At 45.6% G+C, this 26,962-nt stretch overlaps 1 protein-coding gene across 1 annotated transcript; it reads right to left on the bottom strand.

Moving 5' to 3' along the window:
* Positions 1-188: 188 nt before the first annotated feature.
* FBXL3 (F-box and leucine rich repeat protein 3) lies at positions 189-26,678 on the bottom strand. The gene is made up of 5 exons (XM_075590968.1): positions 25,913-26,678; positions 12,517-12,883; positions 9,301-9,423; positions 7,485-7,656; positions 189-2,849 (listed from the first exon to the last, which is right to left on the bottom strand). Exons 2-5 carry the CDS (start codon positions 12,880-12,882, stop codon positions 2,206-2,208), a joined length of 1,305 nt encoding a protein of 434 aa, XP_075447083.1. The 5' UTR covers position 12,883; positions 25,913-26,678; the 3' UTR covers positions 189-2,205.
* Between the last annotated feature and the right edge of the window lie 284 nt (positions 26,679-26,962).

Here is a 26,962-nt window from a genome sequence, read left to right as displayed (position 1 = left end):
GTAATATGACAGATTTAATGTAAAAAAATAGATATATTAGAGATGTGTGTGTATATATATATATACACACACACATCTCTATTATATCTATTTTTTTACATTAAATCTGTCATATTACTACAAAATAACTGTGCATTAGTTTGAGTGTAAACAAAGATACATTATTTAAAAAAAGACAAACAAATGTAAACTTTTTTATAAACTGTTTTAGTGCACATATTGCTAAATATAATTGACAAATATAATCTAGTACAAAATATCTCTAATCACAAAGCTCTGTAGGACATACAATTTAACAGATACAGTATAAAGCGCTTAGTACATTGTGGGCACTATATAAATAAATATAAACATACATACAAAAGTGCCCAGTCCAAACAGCAATACTTATCACACAATTTGAGATGTAAAATACACTTCCTCCAAAATTATAACCCTCACGTCCCCTCCTCCCACAACAAAATACATATGTAATGCAACAACAACAATGAAAACCCTTATTGAGGTCTAATTATATTTAAGTAAGAATCCCCTCAGAACAGGGAATTACTGGCCAATAATGCCCTGGCTGGAAGAGTTGAAGGCCTGAGGCGAAGCCGAGGGACACTAACCCAGCCAGTGCATTATTGGCCAGTAATGCCCTGTTCTGAGGGGATTATTACTATTATAGGCTAAATCTAGGCTTATTTTTAATTTTTCATTAAAATAAAGATAGACACTTTTGTAGACACTTTTTTTTTTAGTCATTTTGATTTTTATCAGCATGATCGCCTACATTCTTTTACTGAACGTGTTTATTAAAAGGAAAATTGTACATAGACACAGCTAGCTAGCTATATATATATTACTAGAAGATGTAGGAGGGAGTGTGTATGTGTATGTGTGTGCACACACACACACACACACACACACACACACCCTCCTACATCTTCTAGTCACAAGACTCACACAGAGCAGCCCCCTCTGCACCCACAAACACACACTGCAACCCCCTGTAAACCCACAAAAACTACACACACGCACACACTGCAGCCCTCCTGTCTTCTACACCAGCTGAAGACACACCCACTGCAGCCCCCTTTAAACCCACAAAACACACTGCACACACACACACCAGAAGACAGACTCTGCTGCCCCCCTCTAGACCCACATAAGACTCAGACACACACACACCTTTCTCCTCAGTGTTCTCCTGTGCGGAGCTCTCTGCAGGCAGTGTGGGGGAGGAGTCAGTGTCTTGGTGCTGCCTCCTGTCCAATCAGCTCTCCTGACAGAGTGAAAGTAGCTCTATGTGGATGAGAACTGAAAGCTGATTGGCTGAAAAACTTGACAGGGTGCCAAAAATTCTGGGCCATTACTGAATGGATAATACCCGGAATTTTTACCACAGTGCAGGGATTTAAATAATGCCCGGACTTAACCAGCTTTAGCCTATAATTAAAAATGACTTTACAACTAAAGGAGATAATATTAACCACCAGCAAGTAAATTACAAGCTGAAGTATCTTTAAACATGATAATTTATCAACATTAATGTGAATTAAACATGATTATATCATATAAACTTGATTTACTGTGCTTGCACTTGAGTACTTACAGTAAGCTTCAGTTCATCCCATTTAAATTTCTCGTTTAAAGTCTTTTCAATGGCAATAGAGCCTAGAAAACATCTTAAGGCAACATGTTGTTATTCCATCTGGTACGTTCGTTTTAACCAATACTCCGGTTTATCCGATTTCTGCGGCCCCCCCTTCTCACTTACCAGGCTTACCGGCGACGGCAGAAGAGGGGGACCGAGGACCACCATGTCAGCGGAGCAGGGCAGCAGAGGCATTACACGGTGGGCAGCAGCAGCAGGAGAAGAGCATTGACACCATGTGAGCAGCACAGGAGAACAGCCGGGGAGAAGCAGCACTGTAGCAGAGGCAGACACCGGAAGTCAGTAGAAGACCTCCAGGTCAGAGCGCTGGGGCGTCTTCCTCCCCGGCTGTTCTCCTGTGTTGCTCATATGGTGTCAATGCTCTTCTTCTCCTGTGCAACGCTTCTGCTGACCTGCTCCGCTGACACGGTCCGCTGACACGGTCCTCCTCTTCCGTCGCCGACGATAAGCGAAACGGGTGGGCTGCAGATGTCGGATAATACTTTCCATATATGCAGACTTGAAGGTGCCAATGGGCTTAAAGTACCGCATTTATACAGTAGATTCTACCAAGTAGGCATCATGTCTGGAAACCAGACTCTACCAAGATGCTTGGACACTTCCAAATGAATTTGCTCCAAATTATACTTCTGATCAGGGATTAATACTTCCTCCATTATGGAAAGTTGGGAGAGACGGCCCCCACACAGCTTTACAAACTCTACAAAAGCGGTGCAAGAGACCTCGCACTCCCCAAGTCCAATGGCCGTAAGATTCTTGCAATGCTCTGCAATGCGAATCAACTCTTCATCGAGAGGCTGCAGTCCATTAGCACACACGACTAACTCTACTAATCGTGGGCACGTCATACCGACACGGCCAAGCACTTCTTTGCTTACGGATCTCCCAAAGTATAAATGTGTAATTGGTGTTTCGTAACGAAAGAACGGATCAAACTCCTCTTCATACAAGAAAAAGTACATGACCAAGTTTACTTTGGGAGAGTGCTTTAGCAAAGCATCCCAGCTGTTTTTCTGAATTACGGGGAAGTGGGTCTGTCCTGGATTCTCGCTCACAACGTCAATACGCAGGTGTTCCAATCTGACATGCTTCTCTGAAGATAATGCAAGGAGAAGCTCATCACTCAGCAAATAATAGTTCAGGGCCAACTCCCGCAAACTATGACACTGATCTGCTACACAAAGGATACCTGGTGAAAAAAAAGCAGTACAATTATCTTTATACAGGCATACCTCGCTTTAAGTACACTCACTTTAAGTACACTCGCGAGTAAGTACATATCGCCCAAAAGGCAAAAGGCAGCTCACGCATGCGCCTGTCATCACGTCCTGAACAGCAATACCGGCTCCCTGCCTGTACCGAAGCTGTGCGCAAGCGGGGAGACTATAGAGCCTGTTACAAATGCCTTATTTACATCAGTTATGCACGTATACAACGATTGCAGTACAGTACATGCATCGATAAGTGGGAAAAGGTAGTGCTTCACTTTAAGTACATTTTCGCTTTACATACATGCTCCGGTCCCATTGCGTACGTTAATGCGGGGTATGCCTGTATTCGTTATACATGTGTATTTGAATTTTCTTGTACAACATTGAGACTTACTTTTAAATTGAAATAGCCTTAATTTTTAAAAACTTAACACTAACATTGTGGAACAATCTTTTAATTAGTTAATATGCTACATAGAGCTTGACTCATGCTTTTCCTTATACCAGACTATTAAATAAAAAAACAGCAGACCAATTTCCAGGTAATGTTATTGATGGCACCAGTAAGGAGATTAGTCATTGGTTCGTGATACCCTTTTTCTTTGTCAGTAGCCCTGTTCCGTGCGGCTTTATGAAGTATTTTGGATATCTTATATAGTTCCTAACGTCATGTATCGTGATGAGAGAATTCAGTAACCAATAACTGGTGATAAACCATCTTTAATCCATGGTGTCAAGTGTCTGAAACCTGGTCACATGGCAGCATTTTCTATAGCTCTCCCTCCAATCATATCTACAGTAGAAACTACTCTGCAGTATGTACTAGGAGTAGACAGCCATCATGATGAAATTAACTTCCAATTTGTTAACATAGCCTATCGATTCTAGGACCACAATGTTAAGTGCCATACATCTAATTTTTCAGAATGACAGGAATAAACTAGACTATACTACAGTGATTATTTTTTTTTTAGAAATAATCAGGACAATATACTGTGTGATGGGAAGTTTAACATTGTAATTTGATATGCTGCCCTAAAAAAAACCATAGTACGGTCTTTTATATCCTATTCCTGCTCGCATGGTACAGAATGGAGGGTTCAACTTTAGCCTACTTCTACGATTGTGTATCAAGCAACATGTTTATCAGCAATTATGGTAATTAGAAATATTAGTAATATATAAAAATACTAAAATGATGTATTACTAAAAACAAATTCCCTCCGTGTTCCTCATTGTGTACAGTATTAAAATGTGCATTTGTATGTCCGCTCAGCAGATGAAAATGATCTCATTAGGAGCTGCTCTCATTGCCCGAGAAATAATCTGCCTAGGTGCTGCTCCCTGCATATGTAGGTCGTTTCAGGTTGATACCATACTCCAGTGTACATAGCGGCTTTAGGAAATTGGATTAAACTACTCCCTCTAAAGGTAAATGAAAAAATATTTTAAAGTACATATCATTAGTCAAATGTCAAGATCCTTTAATCCCCATACCCATCACAAAACGTTTACATTTACTGCAAGCATCTTAAGGAGATTGATTGGTAAATCCCAAACAACAAATAAATAAGACTCAATAAAACTGCTACTTAATGGGGCAGTATCAATCCGCGCTATATAAAATGTAAAAAAAAAAAAAACTGTAAAATAAGTTATCAATGTAATTAACTGTAATGATACTCTAACTGGGTTCATCTGCTTTAAAAGGCAGAGGCATTACCACTGGGCTACTCCGTCAGGCCTTTAAACGCTCAAGTAGATATGTAATGTTTGGGTTCTAGAAAAATAAAAAAAACTACTAGCTGTACCCAGCGTAACATACGCCGATCTAGGAGATCTGAAAGTTTATCAATTAAACATTACTCTGTTTTCACCCCTCCCTGTAATGCCTGTCTTTTGTCCCCTCTTCCCCACCTTACTCTCTCCTCTATCATGCCCTGCTCCTCATTGCATGCTCTCCTTCCATCTTTGCACTCCCTGTCTTACTGTATCTGCTCCTCTCTGTACATACTACACTCCCTCTCATACTTCTCATCTGTCGTCTCCTCCACTTGCTGTCTGTTACCTCCTACTACTGACTTTGCTGTCTCCTCTCCTCTTTGCAGTCCCTCCTGCCTGATGTGCAACCTGCTCTACATTCCCTCCTCTCCTTGCTGTCTCTCTGTTTCCTCCCCTAATCTCTCCTCTCCCATGCACACACTGCTCTCCACAATCTCTCTCTGTCTCCTCTCCCCTCCTTGCCATCTCTCCTCCCCTCCATCATGCCTTGCAACTCTTTGCACGCTCTCCTCCACTCTCTTTGCACTCCCTGAACACCTCTGTACATACTACACCCCCTCCTCCTCTCCTTGCTGTCTCCACTGCCATTAAAATCTCCTCCCTCAGTGTTTCTTTGGTGAGTGAGAGGCCGCTCTATCTATCATGCGTGCGGACTATTGGGATGCTTCTTTTCAGAGTTGGTCGGTATTACATTAGATGGGTTAACACCATTAGCAGTAAAATAGGTGTGTATATTGCTGGTTCCAGGATTATGAGACAGAGAGAGACGAGAGAGAGAGAGACATGAGAGAGAGAGAGACGAGAGAGAGAGACGAGAGAGAGACACGAGAGAGAGAGAGAGCGCGCTGAGGGGGGGAGAGGGAGAGCTGGTTATGAGGAGAGAGAGCTGGTGATGTTGGGGAGCAGGGGAAGAAATGATGATGAAGAGGAGGGCTAAAAAAAAAATTGCAGTTAGTATTAATGGGGCCCTGAAATGTTTTTTTGCCCGGGGGCCCGCACATTTATAGCTACGCCACTGCTTCTCCATAAGTGAAAACTGCCTCAGGCATCCTGGGATATTCAGGAAGCTGATAAATAAATGTGAAGAAAGCTCAAAAAGTTGTTGTGGTCCAATTATAAAGTGGAATTTTTCAGATTATGTGTTAAAGGCATTTCATTATTGGGAGGAAAATAAATTACATGCTTCCAGGAAATATATTAAAATCAGTCTCAGATTTGACACAATTCTACAATTCCCACAGCCTCGGGACACAGGAAGATGCCGCAGCCATTATATATATTTGTCTTCTCTTACTCAAGAAAACAAAAAGCAGTCCGAGCCGGTCACAAATTCTTTTTTTGCATTTTATTTTCCTCACTTAAGATCTCTTATTCCCCTTTCCAATATTGTTTTTATGTCTAGAACAGTGGTGCACAACCATTGGCAAATTTCTGGGGGTCGCCAAAGGACTCTCACAGCGTTAATCTTCTGACTGAAGCTACAGACACTAAGGCAGCGTCCATACTCCGCGCAACGATGTGTGCTACGGCGCAAACAAAAGGCTGTACCTCTGAGGCAGGTCATAGAGCGCACGACCAGGCAAACAAAAGGCTGTATCTCTATGAGGCAGGACATAGAGCGCGCGACCAGGCAAACAAAAGGCTGTATCTCTATGAGGCAGGTCATAGAGCGCGCGACCGGGCAAACAAAAGGCTGTATCTCTATGAGGCAGGTCATAGAGCGCGCGACCGGGCAAACAAAAGGCTGTATCTCTATGAGGCAGGTCATAGAGCGCGCGACCGGGCAAACAAAAGGCTGTATCTCTATGAGGCAGGTCATACAGCGCGCAACCGGGCAAACAAAAGGCTGTACCTCTATGAGGCAGGTCATAGAGCGCGCAACCGGGCAAACAAAAGGTCGTACCTCTGAGGCAGGTCATAGAGCGCGCGACCGGGCAAACAAAAGGCCGTACCTCTGAGGCAGGTCATAGAGCGCGCGACCGGGCAAACAAAAGGCCGTACCTCTGAGGCAGGTCATAGAGCGCGCGACCGGGCAAACAAAAGGCTGTACCTCTATGAGGCAGGAGAGAGAGAGACAGAGAAGGTGAAATGAGGATTTGTTGGGGTGCTTTTATTGAGGGGTGTAGAAGTTGTTGGGAAAGGTGTGTACATAGTGGTGCAGTGTATAGGCGTAAGCATAGGTGGAAGGAAGGGGAGATAAAGAAATGTTGATAGGATGAGAGTGGGGAAGTTGGAGAGAACAGAAAAGTTTACAAAAAAGAATGAGGTAATAGCAAACAGAAAAAGCAATAGGGAGGGCATATTGAGATGCGAGGAGAGAGTTCCCAGGTATTGGAGAATAAGAAGAGAAGGCGCTGAAAGAGCAGGTGTATCAATCACGCCTGGGCAGAGTAGCAATGAAAACTGGACACAGCAGCATAGAAAGTTAGTCTTTAGATGTGAAAAAATTGTCAAGCGCATTTAGAAAGCAAAGTTCTCACAGTTGCAGAGTTGATGATGAAGTGCAGTGTCCAGTTCTTGAATTCTTCACCTTAAATTTGAACTCCACCGACACTTTCTATGTAACACTTAAGATGTTACACAGCCCCTGTGCAGTCTCATTGTCTGTCCCTGGGTGAGTGACAGGCCAATCAGCCCATCACAGAGGGCGAGGGATGTGCATCTTTACTGGCCATCTCTAGTTGAGCAACAGGCCGGGGGGGGGGGGGGAGGGATGGGATACATTTATGGTGTTACTTGCTCAACAGTGACATCTCTACCAAGTTTCATCTTTCCACACAATTTAACCCCGTAAACATAGTTCTACTAATGCAATTTTAACTGAATCTTACCTGCTGGAGAAACATGAGGACAACTGTTCATTTTTAAAAGCTTCAGGGAATCACTATTGTTCGCCACTAGCACTTTGAGGGACGGGTCATCGACGGGCGTATCGTCGATTTTAAGTGAAGAGAGTGACTTGGAGTTTACAAACACCACTGTGAGCGCGGATATGAAATGTGACTGTAAAACAGGAAAGAGACCGTCAAAACATTGCAGTAAGTAAAACAAAAAAAGAAGTAAACTCAATCCTAGCTGGTCAATATTTCCACCCTAGCGATACTGCCACATTTGATTTACCAGCCATAATTATGATTGTCTATCCATTAGGAGGTTTAAAGCCTCAAACATTATTTACATCTAGGTTTACTTTTCCCTTTGTATTATGGATGAATAAACTTTATTCAAGAATTAAGTTACTGTTATTTTTTTTTCTATAACAATTGAACATTATGGGCTCATTAAAATGGTTATTCCAAAACAAGGCAGCAACCCTCATATTATGAACTGTATATAATATCAAATATATAATCTATTTAATATAAGGAGTAACAGTGTGTGCAAAAGGAGGAGGAGTGCCAGATCTAATGCAAGTGATGATGTTGTGGTACTGGCAATCAGTACATATACAAATGAAGGCTGATGGGTGTGCTGGCAATGAGACTATATATAGATGGTGAAAGCGAACCTTAGTCCTGGTGAAACAGTGTGAATATTCATGACAAACAGAGCTACGGTATGTTCACCCAGGTGACATGAAATAAAAAAACATGCATATACAGTATAAAAAGGGTAATATGTAGATAGAACGAGTGTGTCTAATAAAGTAGATTAAACGCTGAAAAGTACATACAGTATGGAAGTTCTTATATATAAAAAAAGATATAAAGTCCATGTGCAACACTGATAACTAAACTCTCTCTGGAACCAGGGATTCCCCAGAGTTAAACACAGCACAGTTCAGCTCAGGAACACCTCCCACCCTCAGTTACAAAAAAAAATCCATTGCTAATTTGAGTGGGATTGATGCTTTAACGCTCAGTGCCGGAGGAGCAAGTGTGCCATCATGGGACCACGATGGCCCTTAACCCAGAGAACGAGTCCTCCCTCTTCTATTTCCCGTCACTGCAGATCGTGTCCCGTGTCCCATGGGAACACATCATGGGGCCCCTAGAGTGCCAGACCGTAGTGACTGCATCTTGGGGCACCCAAAGAGTTAAGATCATTTTACTATTTGCATTCTGTGAAAAATAAATATATTTTCCTCAGAGGAGAGTACAAGCTTAACAATCGTGGAAGAACCATGTTTAGCTTGTACTTTCCTCTATGGGGTTATCTTATTTCACCTATGTCTATTGCAATTTTGGGGTGTTATTTCATGCAAATCAGTATTTTACGATTAGCAATTACACATAGGAGGTTAAGGTCTGCCCAGCCCATCTAGTTTAGGGTGTAGATATAAATCCTATTCTCGACCCCGAATTGAGATTTTGCCAATGGTTGGTATTTGCTACACTATAGGGTATTCCATATAGGGTCAATGTTTACACAAGATTGGGAGCTTTTGAACTTTTTTTTTTTTTTTTTTAATGCTGTGGGTGTAGAAAGGATTTTTGTAGTCTATTTTTTCTACTACTAATTAAAACTACTATTTTAATATTTTTGATACCCCGTGAGTGCTTATCTTGTTCTGTGTTGATACAGTATTAAGCCTTTGAGCACTATTGGGTACTTGACAAAAAGCTACAAAAGCAACCAAGAAAGAAGAAATGGAGATTCAAAATAAAGCTAGAATACATGGTCTATATTTTAAAATACTGCCTCTACCTTTGGTAAATCCATAAAGCTTGGTTGAGCAGTCGAAATAAGTCCAAGAGTTTTCAGAGAGCAGTTTACAAGCTGTGACAGGATATCACAAGCTGCTTTAGCCGATTCTTTACTACTATCAACCTGAAAAAAATAAAAGTAAACATATGTATATCTCAAGAAGAGGAAACATTAATTCAATTGAAAATTGTGAAGATTTATGAAAATTATACTCTATAAATGTTTGTTTTTTTTTACTTATTGTAGAAGGAAATTTTAAATGAAGCATAAAAGGACGGATAGTCAATGGTAACAAGGGCACCATTTCAGTGTTTGGTGAAGAGGGAAACCAACAACGGTGTTGCAGTTTTTGATTTCTAAAGATCACTTTTTCAACAGTAATTCTCAAATTTCAGTTATTGATTCAGTTTATGTTTTAGTATAATTCCCTGCAAGTTTATTACAGTAACACTACCAACTTTGTTTCGTATACCCTTTAATGTCTAGTTATCGGGTACATGAAACAACGCAGTAAAAATATCACAAAAAAATCACTGCAGCTTTAACACGCTTCCAGCAAAAAAAGCAATACTGTATGTAATGAAACAAGCACAAAACTAGATACCAGTCACAGAGGAAGAAATGTGAAAGGCAATCAAGTCACAAACTATTCAAAGCCTCAGGCCCCAATGGTTTTTCAGCTAGTATTTACAGACATTTTACTTTGTTTTCTTGCTCCAAAGTTAAAACGGTCTGTAAATACTGCAAATGCAAACATTTCTTCAGCACTCAGTGGTAAAAACATCCTCAGTACTAAAACAATTCATATTCATATGTATCCATAAAATCTACAATAAAAAAAAAAAAACTTCAGTGCAGTCGAGTGTGTGTATACCTTAACGCAGGGGTGCGCAAAGATTCCCCCCCGGTGCCCCTCCTGCCTGCTCCCCTCCCCTGCTTGCACCTCTTTACATAAAACAATTATCTGCAAACTAAAAGCAGAGTTTTGCAAATTTTGAAACTACAACATTCCAAGCCAAGGATTTTATGACAATATATGCATATAATTCTGCCTTCCCAGTGTGCTAGAAATCAGACAACAATATAAAGCGGTCTTTCCAAAAGATGGCCTACTTTCAGACTTTTATTGGCAGAGGATTTTGCAGCAGAGAAGGTAAAAAACGATGTGGGCAAAATGTCTCAACATATAGTGTATGTTTCTTTTCCTAAACACATTTTAATTAAAAAAAATAAACAAGGTCAAGAATTATCGAAAATAATTTTAATATAGGGACCAGAAACAGTGACATTAATTGCCAAATCAAACAATACTGCTTGTGAACAGTATGTGTTACATGTGAACTGGAAAAGAAGGGGGAACCTGCGCACAGCCAAAGGAGTGGGTCTCAAAGTAGTATGTAAAAAAATATTGCTTTATTGATCCATAATAAAAAAGAAGGAGGTAGACACTCTCCTACGCGTTTCGTGTACAAAATACACTTTATCAAGGTGAATTTTGTACACGAAATGCGTAGGAGTGTCTACCTCCTTTTTTATTATTATGGATCAGTAAAGCAATATTTTTTACATACTACTTTGGGACCCACTCCTTTGGCTGTGCGCAAGTTCTCCCTTTTTTTTTCCAGTACAAGCAACTTCACTTGGGCTGCACGCCCACCAGGAAACACAGGACAGGGTGAATTTGTGAGTACTGCTGCTTTCATTTTTACAATTGTTAGTTGTGAGTCCAGGGACCTTCTCAATGAGGCCCTGACTGTGGTGTTACCATTAGCCTTACCCTTCAGGGAATATTGGCCCATCTGGGGACTTTACTTCATATACCTCATTAACCCGTGCCCTATCCTGCACCTCTGGAATTATACTTTATATGAACTGTAAGGATCCGGCGTTGGAGCGCATATATCACTATTTGTTTAATTGTGTTACATATGATGTTATTTTTTGTTTTGTTCTTTAGAGTTGAACTATTCTGTTTCTTTCAACTACACTCTGAACCCGACCTTGGCTGTAGAAGTTTTTAAAACAAAAAGATCCCCAAACAAAACATTTTTTTTCTAACATACCTAAACTGTGAGGCGTGGAACCGGAGCTGATCTGTGGTTCTCCTACATCCAATGACCCCCCCAGTTGCCAAGCAGCAAGTTTCATTTTGTGTGGTTTGAGAAAACTAATGTACAAACATGACGGCGGCTGCTTCCTATAAGCTGCAGGAACGAGTATTGACCTCATGGCCACGTGTTCTGCAGGTAGATATTTTTGCCTGGACGTGGTCATCACACTACCAATATTAACAGGCATGGGTTCCCATACTTTGGATTTATTGACGTTTCTATAATTGAGATATTAATATGGTCTTCTAATGACACAATGCCATGTTCAATTATCAATCTAAAAATATCAAATTACAGATACAATTTGCACAAGTTGTAAAGTTAAAAAAAAAAAATAAGCTAGGAATAAGCTAGGGAGAAACACAGAAAAAAAAAAAAACAGTATTTACCTTTAACAATTCAATTCACTAACTATTGTACAACCTTCTCCACCATTGAAAGATGCAACCATAGAAAACTAAGCTTGAACAGTAGCGTCATTGGGAAATAATAAATAAATGATGGAAAAACGTGATGTATAAACCCCAATGTGGGTGCTGAAGTCCCAACCTCCATGACCATCAAGATATGTTTCCTAAATGTTGATGAAAATTTCAAAGTTGCTTTATTCAGAGCCATCTGTTAGAGACCCTTATACTGGTGCGTGGAAACATAGAATAGATTATGCCAAACAGGATAACCGTCTTGCATAAAATAAATAAATACAGGTCTGCAGACTCAAAAGAAGTCAATGGCTAAAAACACTAAAATGTTAACCATGGTCTTACAAGAACATTACTGAAGAAAAAAATAACATGGGAGTGAATAATACAGCCTTTCCCAGAGTGCAGCACCATCAACAGTACATGTGATTTCATTTTAATTCATCGAAGGCGGAGCTAAAGCACACACTGATAGGGCAAATGGGAATGTATAAGGTGATACCTCAGAGTTACAGCACAGAGAAAAGTCTAATGCAGGAAAGCTTTATTTGTGGGTTTTTTTTTTTTTTATTATTATTTTTTTTACACAACTTGAGCTACTATTTCACCTAATTTTGTCATTTTAAAAAGAACTGCAACATCACTAATAATTGTTTTAGAATACAAAAAACAGGACAACCTACCTTAAAACTGACATATTTCAAGTGATTTGAATGCTTTTGAATTATCTGCTTTATCAGGTCAGGATGTGTGGCTTTCAAATAAGATGTCGTTGGCTGATTCAATTCAAACTCAAAGCATCTCCACAGGTCAGGCATGTGAAACACCTGGTTCCAGTTTTGGCAGACTTGTGATGCGTGTGCACGGTCCAAGACAGGTAAATATTGAAAAATGTGTAATATTATTTCTGGAAGCAGATTACCCCAATCATGGGTATTGCAAATCTGAGAGGATTCGTCTTCTGTATTCTTGTGTCTCTTTGAAAGTTCTCCCATCTCTTCGCCAGACACACAGATGCTGGCCTCGCTGCCTTTCCTCCCCCTTTTCATCCTGCAAACAGAGCAAATCATGTAAACAGCAAGTCTTTTTTAAAGTTACATTATAAAACAAGACAAGTGCTCCCACTTGGCGACTATAAGACGCCGATGTTCCTAGTCTTTCTGCAATACCTGTATGGTTCTATACATATATCTGTGCAACGCCAGCATCTCCAAAACAGACACCCTACATATTCAGTAATAATAGATTCTTATGGGTACATTTACAAAGCACTGGTATGCGTTATTGCAACCATTCCGATATGAACTCCCATTGACTAGAATGGGTGGGATAACCAGTACAGGCTCTTTATAATAAAGATACTTAAAGGGCACAGTTAAGATGTCACTGATAAGACATGTCAAATAGAATGATCATTTTGTACTGAAATAATACCACCAACCACTAGGCACTTCTCCATAGGGGTGTAGCTATAGCCTGGGCAAAGCCCGGGGGCCCGCGCTCTTTGGGGGCCCGCTCTCCCCGCCTGTTGGCAGAGGAAGGCGGAAGGAGATGATAGTACGCGGCGGCCGGTGGGGGCAGACGATGGTACGCGGCGGCGGGGAGACGATGGTACGCGGCGGCGGGGAGACAATGGTACGCGGCGGCGGGGAGTCAATGGTACGCGGCGGCGGGGAGACGATGGTACGCGGCGGCGGCGGGGAGACAATGGTACGCGGCGGCGGCGGGGAGACAATGGTACGCGGCGGCGGCGGGGAGACAATGGTACGCGGCGGCGGCGGCGGGGAGACAATGGTACGCGGCGGCGGCGGGGAGACAATGGTACGCGGCGGCGGGGAGACAATGGTACGCGGCAGGGGGCGCCAGCGTTGATCAGAAGAGCAGCCGGCAGAGGAGGTAGGAGTTGTATTAAGGCAAGTAGGATAGCCAGGGAGGAGCAGCAGTCAGACCCAGAAGTCTTTTTTACTTCCGTTGTCTGCTGCCACAGCGTGCTGTCCTGCTTGCCTCAGTACAACTCCTACCTCCTCTGCCGGTCTTCTGATCAACGCTGGAGGCCCGCCGCCGCTCACCATCTTCCCGCCAAAGGTAGGCGAGACAGAGAGTGAGCCGAGAGAGAGTGAGCCGAGAGAAAGTGAGCCGAGAGAGAGTGAGCCGAGAGAGAGTGAGCCGAGAGAGAGTGAGCCGAGAGAGAGTGAGCCGAGAGAGAGTGAGCCGAGAGAGAGTGAGCCGAGAGAGAGAGAGTGAGCCGAGAGAGAGAGAGAGTGAGCCGAGAGAGAGAGAGAGTGAGCCGAGAGAGAGTGAGCCGAGAGAGAGAGAGTGAGCCGAGAGAGAGAGTGAGCCGAGAGAGAGAGAGAGTGAGCCGAGAGAGAGAGAGAGTGAGCCGAGAGAGAGAGAGAGAGTGAGCCGAGAGAGAGAGAGAGAGTGAGCCGAGAGAGAGAGAGTGAGCCGAGAGAGAGAGAGTGAGCCGAGAGAGAGAGAGAGTGAGCCGAGAGAGAGAGAGAGTGAGCCGAGAGAGTGAGCGAGAGTGAGCAAGAGAGAGAGTGAGCCGAGAGAGAGAGTGAGCCGAGAGAGAGAGTGAGCCGAGAGAGAGAGAGAGTGAGCCGAGAGAGAGAGAGTGAGCCGAGAGAGAGAGTGAGCCGAGAGAGAGAGAGAGTGAGCCGAGAGAGAGAGAGAGTGAGCCGAGACAGAGAGAGAGTGAGCCGAGAGAGAGAGAGAGAGTGAGCCGAGAGAGAGAGAGTGAGCCGAGAGAGAGAGAGAGAGTGAGCCGAGAGAGAGAGAGAGAGTGAGCCGAGAGAGAGAGAGAGAGTGAGCCGAGAGAGAGAGAGAGAGAGTGAGCCGAGAGAGAGAGAGAGAGTGAGCCGAGAGAGAGAGAGTGAGCCGAGAGAGAGAGAGTGAGCCGAGAGAGAGAGAGAGTGAGCCGAGAGAGAGAGAGAGTGAGCCGAGAGAGTGAGCGAGAGTGAGCAAGAGAGAGAGTGAGCCGAGAGAGAGAGTGAGCCGAGAGAGAGAGAGAGTGAGCCGAGAGAGAGAGAGAGTGAGCCGAGAGAGAGAGAGTGAGCCGAGAGAGAGAGCCGAGAGACTCAGCTAAGAAAGGGAGCTGAGGGGGGGGGGGGGGGGAGAGAGAGGGAGAGCTGGTGATGTTGGGGAGAAATGATGAGGGCTAAAAAAAAAAAATTCCAGTTAGTATTAATGGGGCCCTGAAATGTTTTAGCCCGGGGCCCGCACTTTTCTAGCTACGCCACTGCATAAGTGAAAACTGCCTCAGGCATCCGGGGATATTCAGGAAGCTGATAAATTGTGAGGATTACGGACGCACGCCTACCCCGCGCTTCCTCTCGCGCAGCTCTGCGCACGCATGGGGCACTTTCAGCCCGTACTCCACTCCTGACACGCAAAGCGGGCATGCATGCAGCAGTGACGTCACCTGACGCTGTGGACTCGGGCTCCGCCTCCAGATCGCGCCGCATGCTCCCAGTGCGCGCACATGACATGTGCACCACGCCCTCAAGCTCCGTGGCAACAACATCATCAGCTGATACAAACAGCTGCACCTGCTCATAGGCTGGAACCAATCACAGGCTTCTGTGGAGGCCGCGCCTCTGCTCCACCCCCCATGGGGATTGGCTAATCAAGCCTATATATGCTCAGCTGTGCCATAGGCACTTTGGCTGAGCATAGATTGTGTTACTCTGTGTTTGCCTCTGCTGATACTGTTGCCTTGCTTCCTAGATTAACCCCTCGTGTACCGACCTGACTTGCCTTTGACCACCCGCTTATCTGGAATCCTGAACTCTGCTCTGACCTTGGCATAGTACCTTCCACTCTCCGGATCTCTCCTGCACTGAACCTGGCAAGTATACAACTACCATGGCCTCTGCACTCCAGACCCTGCTACCACGACTATCCTACACTCCGGACGTGGCCCCCGTGTCTGTGGCTGGTGTTTACCTATTCCCATCTCGGTAACGGGGTCTCGTCCTGTTTGTGGTGAGCACGGCGTAACATAAATAAATGTGAAGAAAGCTCAAAAAGTTGTTGTGGTCCAATTATAAAGCAGAATTTTTCAGAAAATGTGTTAAAGGCATTTCATTATTGGGAGGAAAATAAATTACATGCTTCCAGGAAATATATTAAAATCAGTCTCAGATTTGACAAAATTCTACAATTCCCACAGCCTCGGGACACAGGAAGATGCCGCAGCCATTATATATATTTGTCTTCTCTTACTCAAGAAAACAAAAAGCAGTCCGAGCCGGTCACAAATTCTTTTTTTGCATTTTATTTTCCTCACTTAAGATCTCTTATTCCCCTTTCCAATATTGTTTTTATGTCTAGAACAGTGGTGCACAACCATGGGCAAATTTCTGGGGGTCGCCAAAGGACTCTCACAGCGTTAATCTTCTGACTGAAGCTACAGACACTAAGGCAGCGTCCATACTCCGCGCGACCATGTGTGCTACGGCGCAAAGAAAAGGCCGTACCTCTGAGGCAGGTCATAGAGCGCACAACCGGGCAAACAAAAGGCCGTACCTGTATGAGGCAGGTCATAGAGCGCGCAACCGCGATTTTGGAGCAGACAAATGTTTTTTATTTTGTCGCACAATTGTCGGGTCACATGAACGGGTCACCTAATCAGGGTGAACCACTCGTGACATCACGGCCACGCCTCCGCCAACTTGTTGCGCAAAACCCAAAGGCGCACGCGACGCCATGCTCTCCGTCGAGCACCCTGTCTCTCTCACTCCTTCCATGTCTGCTCCCCAGCAGCACCTTGTCTCTCTCCCTCCCTGTCTCCCTCCATGTCTGCTCCCCAGCAGCACCGTCTCTCTTCCTCCCTCCATGTCTGCTACCCAGCAGCACCGTCTCCCTCCCTCCCTCCATGTCTGTCCCCCTCCCTCCATGTCTGCTCCCCAGCTGCACCCTGTATCTCTCCCTCCCTTCATGTCTACTCCCCAGCAGCATACTCCCCAGCAGCACCGTCTCCCTCCCTCCATGTCTGCTCCCAGCAGCATCCTGTATCTCTCCCTCCCTTCTTGTCTGCTCCCCAGCAGCACCCTGTCTCTCTTCCTCCCTCAATGTCTGTCTCCCCAGCAGCACCCTGTCTCTCTCCCTCCCTCCATGTCTGCTCCGCAGCAGCAGCCTGTCTCTCCCTCCCTCCATGTCTGCTCCCCAGCAGCAGCCTGTCTCTCTCCCTCCCTCCATGTCTGCTCCCCAGCAGCAGCCTGTCTCTCTCCCTCCCTCCATGTCTGCTCCCCAGCAGCACCCTGTCTCTCTTCCTCCCTCCATGTCTGTCTCCCCAGCAGTACCCTGTCTCTCTCCCTCCCTCCATGTCTGCCTCTCCCTCCCTCCATGTCTCCAAGCAGGAACCCTCAGCTATAACAAAAGGTCTCAAAGATGGATTTGTTTGTTGGATATAGTTTATGTTTTTAGAAAGCGATTCTGTATTGTCCGAAACAGTTTTTACCCCCTTAGTCCCACACTTTTGAATCCTATTTATGGTGTTTGCGCTATTTACCATTCCGGAGATAAAAATCCATGAACAGCAGATTTGATGGGGGTTATTAATTAAACCATAATAGTGCAGAATTGGGGTGCTATTACATGGAAACTCCCATTGATATGAAGTGGAGTTTCCGTGTCATTGTTTCCCAATTGGCACTATTACAGTTTAACGAATAACTCCATATGGGTTGTTTTTTAACTTTCTGTGAGGGATTGGCATAGAAACCACAAAATCCAATCAAATAGAAACATATCAGTAACATCTTTATCCCTAGGAAATGTAAAAAGAGAAAAATAAAACCAGTCAATCAGCCTTGTAATATGATTGCATTACAATATGAACGTATGTCTACACTTAACAGCCCACAGAATGCAGTTGAACACGAAGAACATGAAAAGGGGAAAAGGGGAAAGGCTGTGTCTGTCTCATATTTATTAAAAAATTAATAAATATTAACTTCTAATGTACAGAAAAACATACCAGTCAATCTAATTACCCATCAAAACATACACAAGCTTCTAGGAAATGATGACTTGTTTGCTGCTGCCCATTCCATACAAGAAATACAACTCCTTATTTTGAAGGCAGGTTCATAAACACAACTATGCACAATTAACAGGGATATAGAACAGAGTACAAAATATGTATTCATGAATACATCCTGCTAGTTACAATTATCAGCATTACCAAAAAAAAAAAAATATAGCCCTATATCCAGGTTTCATTAAAAGGAAAAATATCAAGGCATAAAATACAAAAATCACAGCTGCTGATTAAATGAAACTTATATTGTATTTTTTTTTCTAATGGCTTAAAACTTTTAAGTCCAGCTTAGTTTGGTCTCTCACCACTTTTTAATTTTCCAAAATTGGAGAGTGTATTTTTTCTTTTCATTTTTAGTTGTTTAATTTACTTATTCAATGAAATAGAAAAGTATTAAATTAACTAATCATCAGCTTGCCCTTTTACAATTTAAAAGTGGTGTTTCTCCACCTTTCTTTAGCAGGATCGCCCATGAAGGATTTTTAAAACCTCAGGACATCATTGCTCTTAAGACCTCATTCATCCCTTCCTTACTGTAAGGAATCCGCTCCGCAGTTTACTGGTTGCCTTACCTTGCAGACCTGTGCAGTCCTGGAGCTCATCTCCTGATGTTTGCTGCAGCCTGGATTCACTCACCAAAGCTATACACACTCCCTCTGGTATCTACTGCAGCTGTGCAGCCTATCACTGCAACCTAGACTTGCATTCACTCATTGGAGCAGTACCTTCACACCCCCCTCCGGGGATTGGCCCGCTGGCCTTTAAGTATTGTCTTCCCATAATGCTCCCTGCCGAGCATAGTCCTAACTGGATGTCTACTGTTTTGCCACAAGCCCTCGCTTGTTCTCCTATGCTGATACCAGGTTCCGCCCTGCGTCCTTCAGCTTCCTTCAAGCCGCTTGTTCTCCTATGCTGATACCAGGTTCCGCCCTGCGTCCTTCAGCTCCCTTCAAGCCGCTTGTTCTCCTATGTTGATACGGAGGTTCCGCCCTGCGTCCTTCAGCTTCCTTCAAGCTCCCGCTTGTTCTCCTGCGCTGAAGCAAAGGTATCCCCTATGTCTTCAGCTTCCTGCTTTCCTGCACTGAGGCAAAGGTATCCCCCGCGCCCTTCAGTCTCCTGATTCCTGCACTGTAGCGGAGGTTTCCCTGTGGATCTTCAGCTTCCTGGTTCCTGGGGCCTACTCTTTCCCTAATCTAGAGAGGCCGTGTCCTGGTTCCTGCGCTGTTACAGAGGATTCCCCAGCCGCTCAGGACTCTTGCGCTGTAGCACTGGTGCACCCGTGCAGCAAAGCGGTGTGCTATTCTGGTCTGCCTACCATCTCCTGTGACCAGTACCATGGGCCATGGTCGTCGCTCGCGCAGAGGCCAACCCCGCGCTCCTAAGCTGAAGCGGGGCTCTCCTGACTACCTGTTGCCGAACTCTTGCCTGAACAATGTTTATCCTGATATCTCCTGTCCTGACCCTGGCTTGTACAACGACGACGCTGTCTTCTCCTTTCCTGATCCTGCTACGTTTGACAACGAACTGCGCAATCCGGATCAGCCTGCGCGGTCTCAGGTCGGTGCTTTTACAACCCCACTTCAGCCTCGCGGTCCGACCCTGGTTTGTGGCGAGCAGAACCCTGACAGTATGCTCGGCCGCACAAACTCGGACCGCCCTGTGGTGAGGGTTGGTAAGTTTCTGTCTGAAAGCCTGTCCCAGCCTGTAAACCAGTCCCAGTGTGAATACCAGTTTCTATGTGAGATAATACCCCTGATTGAAGATCTGATTGTGTTTGTAGGTTTAACCCCTTTGCAAAACAAATGCCGTAATGATCTCATGATGAAGGTTTACCGACAATCGCTGGCCGCTTGTATTTGCTTTCCTGGTTACCCTTTAACTTGGGAAAATGTGTACCCTTTAGAATTGGACGACGCCCAAAAGGAACTCTCTTCCCTGGCCTTGTCTTTAGACATTTATATAGCAAAAGAGGACCCTCTCCTCATGTTGGCTGATGCCCAAAAAACACTCCATATCCTTTCCATGACATTGGACATTTGCATAAAGGAACAGGATCCTCCCCTCGCCAGCTTCGCTGCCGCTTGGCTGTATCCCTGGTCTACCACGGATCCTTGCCCTGAGTGTATGGCCGGGTTCCCTGACACCAATGATATGTTTTCGTTAACCCCTGCCGATCAGTCCTGTGAGGTCCCCCTGGAGAATACATATGTTGCTCTACCCAGCACTAATGTTCTTGTATCAGAGAATAAGTTCATTAGTTCTCCTATTTCTAGCTCAGAAGTCCTTTCTCTAGGTCTTGAGGGTTTTCCAGCTTTAACCCCTGCCGAGCAGTCCTGTGAGGTTCCCCTGGAGAATACATATGTTTCACTAGCCAACACTAAGGTTCTACTATCAGAGAATAAGTCCCTTTGTTCCCCTATTTCTAACTCCGAATCTGTCACTCCAGCTCTTCAGGGTTTTCCAGCTTTAAACTCTGCTAGGCAGTCCTGTGCGCTTTCCCCGTCAGAGAAAGAATCCCTAAGTTCTGTTCCCAGGGTCATTTCTGTATTAACCTCTGTGGGGCAGCTCTCTGAGTTTCCTTTGGTAAATCCCTGTTCTCTGTCAGCCATGGTCACGCCCTTAGCTTCAGAGGAGAGATTCCTGGTCTGTCCTAATACAGAGAGAAGATTACCTATGTTTTACTCTCAGGCATTGTCTGCATTAACCCCTGTAAATTCTTGCTGCCTTCAAGTTAATGCCTTCGTTTTAGCCGCAGAGAATGAGTCCACAAGTCAGACAGCAGAGGTTGCATTGAGGGATTCCCATAACCGTACGGAGTCCCTAGATATTCTTTGCTATAAATCCCCTGCTTCAGCTCAAGTTTCGTCTCCGGAGACTTCGGCTAAAGTTCTGGTTCCTGATAAATGTATTCAGGAGTCAGGTTTTTCCCTAAGCTTGCTCGCAGAGTTCCTTCTCCCGGGTGTTTCGCTGAACCAGCCTGTCGCCCACATAGCGGTGATCCCTGCTTCAGCGCATAGTTCCCACATTATGGAGTCTGCAGTAATTTCTGGTTTCCCAGACATTCCTTACCAAATACCTACTTCAGAGACCAGTACAGTTATGATTCACCCCCGTGTGCTGTCTGAGTTCTCCTCCTCTTTAAGCTTAGGGTTAAAAGCATACAGTAGTCTGTATGTCCCTCCTGGGGTTCATATTATGTTCCCAGGAATGTTTGCTGACGCACGGTTTTCTCCCAAAAGTGACGCTTTTTCATATAGATTAGTAAAAAGCTTGCACACTGTTTCCCTTTTCGCTGAATTGTGTCTTACTAGTTTTGAGACTCTGAGAGGTAATGATTCTCCTTCTGATTCTGAAGCTCTTCCTACAAGGAGTATCCTGATTGGGGGTCTCCCTGATTTCTCTGTCCAGGCTAATTCTCCAGGGATCAGCATATCTGTGGTCACTTCCTTAGTACTGTCTGAGGTCACCATGCATATATTACAAGTCCTGGGGTTTAAATCTGAGCTATTTAGCTGTCCTGCCTTTGCTGAAACCCAGTCCCTCAGTACTGTGTCTAAATATGCCCCAGCAAACATGGGGTTACTCTGGGAAGAAATGAAAACTCCTGTCTTAAAGGGTATTTTTTCTCACATGTCCAGCAAATCTAGAACCTCAGTAATTGTTTCTAAGTCACTTATCAATACATCTGATTTTTTCTCTAATCAAACCCAGACACCCTCACTATCGGTTAGGAGTCCTGTGATCAGAGATTTTGCACTAGAAAACACACCAATTCATGTTTTTGTCAGGTTAGGCACCCCTGTGGTTAGGGCCATTGCAGTTTCGGAAAAGACTCCTTGTACTCCTAAGGTGCCTGTCATTAAGAGTTTTCATAGTTCATACTTGCTGCTTGTTGATTCTCAGGGCCCTGTCACTGAGGTACAGACTTCAGCTTCTGATGTTAGCTTCCCTCCCACCACTACCCTGGCTCTGCCTTTTTCTCAAGCTACTGATTTGAAGATCCCAAGGACTATTCCTGATTCACTGACAATATTATCTCCCAATGAAGATTTCCCAGTATTGGAGAGCTCTACTGTTGTTTGCTTCTCTGCTCCTGCTAAACCATGGTTTTGTCCCTCGGAATTTTCGGTTGCCCCTGTTATTTCCTCTCAGTTGGAAATACTCTGTACGTATCCCAAGATTTCGGTCCCTATGCCTGGTTTACTGCTTGCCTTGTCACCTTCCATACCAATACCGGGAGATGCTTCCAACCAACCTATACCCTTACTAACCATTACCTGGGAGCCTTCTAGAGGAAAAATTCCTCGCAAATTCCAACATGCAGTGGTCAGCCAAGACTTTTTCTGTTACAAAGTTCCTCCTGGTGTATTCGATCAACTATCAGGGCCGCTGATCCTAGAGTCCGGTTCATTTATTAAAGACTGGGCTTCCTGTAGGGGTTCTCCTGCCGTTTCTGCTCTGGAACCCTCTGGTTCTTCACAGCCCTGGATTTCCAAGTCATTTTGCGAGGCGAGCCATGTATCAAAGATGTTTCTTCCATCAATCTCATATCATAGAACTGTACTCACCAAAGAACTGCTCGTTTACGGATGCCCTTTCCACCTAAAGAATTTTAGGAACAACTCAATGTCCCCAAGACCCATGGATGGTCCTGTCTGGCCGCAGTTCTCACCGGGGGGTGGGGGTACACTAAGGACTAACCACGAGTCTCTGGACCACGACTCTAACCCCAATCCTAGACGGTTCAGCAACAATTCCCGGTCCCCCAACTCTAGGTGTGCTCATGTTCGCCCGGAGGTCTCGCGTGAAGGGGGGGGTACTGTAAGGAATCCGCTCCGCAGTTTACTGGTTGCCTTACCTTGCAGACCTGTGCAGTCCTGGAGCACCTCTCCTGATGTTTGCTGCAGCCTGGATTCACTCACCAAAGCTATACACACTCCCTCTGGTATCTACTGCAGCTGTGCAGCCTATCACTGCAACCTAGACTTGCATTCATTCATTGGAGCAGTACCTTCACACCCCCCTCCGGGGATTGGCCCGCTGGCCTTTAAGTATTGTCTTCCCATAATGCTCCCTGCCGAGCATAGTCCTAACTGGATGTCTACTGTTTTGCCACAAGCCCTCGCTTGTTCTCCTATGCTGATACCAGGTTCCGCCCTGCGTCCTTCAGCTTCCTTCAAGCCGCTTGTTCTCCTATGCTGATACCAGGTTCCGCCCTGCGTCCTTCAGCTTCCTTCAAGCCGCTTGTTCTCCTATGCTGATACCAGGTTCCGCCCTGCGTCCTTCAGCTTCCTTCAAGCTCCCGCTTGTTCTCCTGCGCTGAAGCAAAGGTATCCCCTATGTCTTCAGCTTCCTGCTTTCCTGCACTGAGGCAAAGGTATCCCCCGCGCCCTTCAGTCTCCTGATTCCTGCACTGTAGCGGAGGTTTCCCTGTGGATCTTCAGCTTCCTGGTTCCTGGGGCCTACTCTTTCCCTAATCTAGAGAGGCCGTGTCCTGGTTCCTGCGCTGTTACAGAGGATTCCCCAGCCGCTCAGGACTCTTGCGCTGTAGCACTGGTGCACCCGTGCAGCAAAGCGGTGTGCTATTCTGGTCTGCCTACCATCTCCTGTGACCAGTACCATGGGCCATGGTCGTCGCTCGCGCAGAGGCCAACCCCGCGCTCCTAAGCTGAAGCGGGGCTCTCCTGACTACCTGTTGCCGAACTCTTGCCTGAACAATGTTTATCCTGATATCTCCTGTCCTGACCCTGGCTTGTACAACGACGACGCTGTCTTCTCCTTTCCTGATCCTGCTACGTTTGACAACGAACTGCGCAATCCGGATCAGCCTGCGCGGTCTCAGGTCGGTGCTTTTACAACCCCACCTCAGCCTCGTGGTCCGACCCTGGTTTGTGGCACTTCAACACATTACATCATACGCTCACACATTTATCCCCCCTTATCACACAGCGCTTTTTTCTTATTAAACACCACATTCACCCTTTTTTTTTTATTTTTACACCTTTCTCTTCCCATTAAAAAGCACTTGTGTCAGGGATGTTCCTGACAGGGTTTGAACTCAGGTCACCCCACCCTGTCATCTGCCTGCAACCAGTCCTACATAAACCTCCCATTCCTGTTCCTCTGGGCCGGTTTTAATTGGTTCTGCTTGTAAACGAGCTTGCTGCCACATTGTGCCTTTTTGCTGTTGCCAGACCTTCGCCTGCTTACTGATTACAGTTGCCCACATCTCCTAGTACTGATCTCTCTCTGCTTGCTACCCACTTCAATCTTCGCTTGTAACCCTGACTGATCCGCCTCGACCTGTCCATGGACCCTCGCTACCCGCCTGCTAGCCTGTCCCAGCCACTGAACTCCACCCATGAGTAGCTACCGTCACAGAATAAACAGGCAATTGTTGAGTCTGCTGGAATAGGATCAGCTCTGACTTAGCAGGTGACCACCATAGCATGTTATTACAAGTCTACAGGACCAAGTGGGGCATGTACTTGCTTGGCAATGCAGAAACACAGGTCCCCTGTGTAACAGGAGACCAGGACCATTCAGCGGGATCAAACACCAGACAGAACAAAGAAGCTAAATAAACTTTCTTTATTTCAAACCGGATTCAACAAGCACAGCACAAATACACGAAAAAGAGCTTGCACTCACCAAAACAGGAGTTACAGCAGGAGGAGGGGGTGCGGAGGCTCAATCCTAGCTAGGTGCACCGCTTCAGTAGGCTAAGCCAGGAGTATTTCCACATCCGCAGGTGTTTGGTCTCTCAAGACCTCAGGGATGCTATTTGGAAAATAGCACTTTCAAATCTCCAGCTTGGATCAGCACCAAGCCTCGTTCTGGGGTGTCTCCTGGAAAGCCTCAGAGCACACCACTTAGTTAGCTTACACGCCAAGTCCAGGAACGACTGTGGAGCTCAGATTGGCTATCCTTTACATGCTTTCTCAGTCTCGATAGAAAAAGCATGGAGGACTGGGTGCCGACCTATCCCAGAGCGAGAACTCGTGTTGTGATGGACTAATCCCGCCAGGGGGTCTGTGGTCCATAGGAGGAACCCCTGAGACTGCTTCAAGGAATCACTGCCTTAGCGACTAGCCGCTAAGGCAATGAAGGGGTTAAGTCAGAGTACCGGATTTATTGGGGGTGAGTAAAGAGGGTAGTTGCCCCAGGGTGGGTGGTTAGGCATACCGGGAAGGTTGCTGGAGGAGTTAACCCCTTCATTACCATAGTGGTTACTACCGCTAAGGTAATGAAAGCGTTAACCCCTGCCACTATCCACCACCCACCCGAGAGGCCTAACCACCCACCCCGGGCAACTACCCCCTCTACCCCCAGTAAACATTACAATACAAACACCAATGCCCCATTGATTGCCAGTGTGGTTACCTATGCCCTCAATGGTAGCAAAGATAACCCCAATGGCAATTAATGGGTACCCTACTACTCATCCCTTCTATACCCAACAACCCTCTCCCCAACACATACAGTAATGGGCAAAATCTCTATTATCAAGATCTGGATAATAGTGCATCTGCTCATTAAAAAAAACATACCAAAACATTATCCATCCCGCAAATAGTAAATTAAAGTTGTACTTTCAATTGCCAGGATGAAGGCCGTCCTGGTCCCTCATCTTTTGTGGTCACTAACAGTATAATTTAAAAAAAAAAAAAAAACAACTACTGACATGCAACCTCTTGATCACCTTAGCAATTATTTACCATAAGGGTAATTAAGGGGTTAACCTCCCCCTACATCTGTCTTGATAAGACTCACTTTAATATTTGAGGTGGAAACAAATGACACATTAAACACAGTACCTGCCATATTTGATATTGTTGTACACATTAAACTCTGCCCGCCACAAGTCTATTTTTTATCCTTGTGAAATAATCAGATTTTATCAGTATACAAGTGCGCGCGCTCGGCTCAGTCCCTATACAAGTGCGCGCGCTCGGCTCAGTCCCTATACAAGTGCGCGCGCTCGGCTCAGTCCCTATACAAGTGCGCGCGCGGAAGCGGCTCGGTATACTCAGTACCTGTTTGTTTGCAGCTCACTATCACGATCACATTAGCCCGGGACCGCGCAGCTCCCAGGCACCGCGCTGCACTCCCCCGTCACTCATTGACACCGGGGCCCGGGCCGCAGACACTACGAGGTCCTCAGGCGCACGTACACACTGCTCAACGGCTCCAACTACCGCACACAGCGAGTCCAGACATCACCACACACACGGAGGCCTGAGAGAGGCGAGCTGTCTCCGTGCCCCTCTGTATAGATAGTACGGGTGCTGTTGCTACTCCAGCAGAGTGGTGATAAACAATTATTCTTGGTGCAGTATTCACTGCGCGCGCTCACAGCTCCTGTCACGGTCTCTCATGCACTGCCGCGCGCTCACAGCTCCTGTCACGGTCTCTCATGCACTGCCGCGCGCTCACTGCTCCTGTCACGGTCTCTCATGCATTGCCGCGCGCTCACAGTTTCTGTCACGGTCTCTCATGCACTGCCGCGCGCTCACAGCTCCTGTCACGGTCTCATGCACTGCCGCGCGCTCACAGCTCCTGTCACGGTCTCTCATGCACTGCCGCGCGCTCACTGCTCCTGTCACGGTCTCTCATGCACTGCCGCGCGCTCACAGCTCCTGTCACGGTCTCTCATGCACTGCCGCGCGCTCACTGCTCCTGTCACGGTCTCTCATGCACTGCCGCGCGCTCACAGCTCCTGTCACGGTCTCTCATGCACTGCCGCGCGCTCACAGCTCCTGTCACGGTCTCTCATGCACTGGTCAGGAACTGCCGCGCGCTCACGGCTCCTCTGCCACTACTCCTCTGTCACATGTCTGAAGGCTCGCGCCAGCCTGTCACAAGCTGCTCGGGGCAGGTGTTGCAAGACATGTCTATAATTGCGTGTGAGTGATGGTATACGGAAGTGTCTGTCAGTCGCCCTTCTATATCCCACAAGGAACTCATTAATGATTCATTTGCAAAGGCAGCCCATCAGTTTATCAATAATGTAGTTAAACGCTCATATCAAACTGATCATAGAAAACAGGGAGTAGGTGAAGGAAATTCAGCATTTCTTTTTCTTT

Source organism: Ascaphus truei, chromosome 3 (genome assembly GCF_040206685.1).
Source record: "Ascaphus truei isolate aAscTru1 chromosome 3, aAscTru1.hap1, whole genome shotgun sequence".
Taxonomy (NCBI): Eukaryota; Metazoa; Chordata; class Amphibia; order Anura; family Ascaphidae; genus Ascaphus; species Ascaphus truei.
The sequence above is the reverse complement of the archived record's forward strand: the minus strand, read 5'-3'. Positions and strand labels throughout refer to the sequence as shown.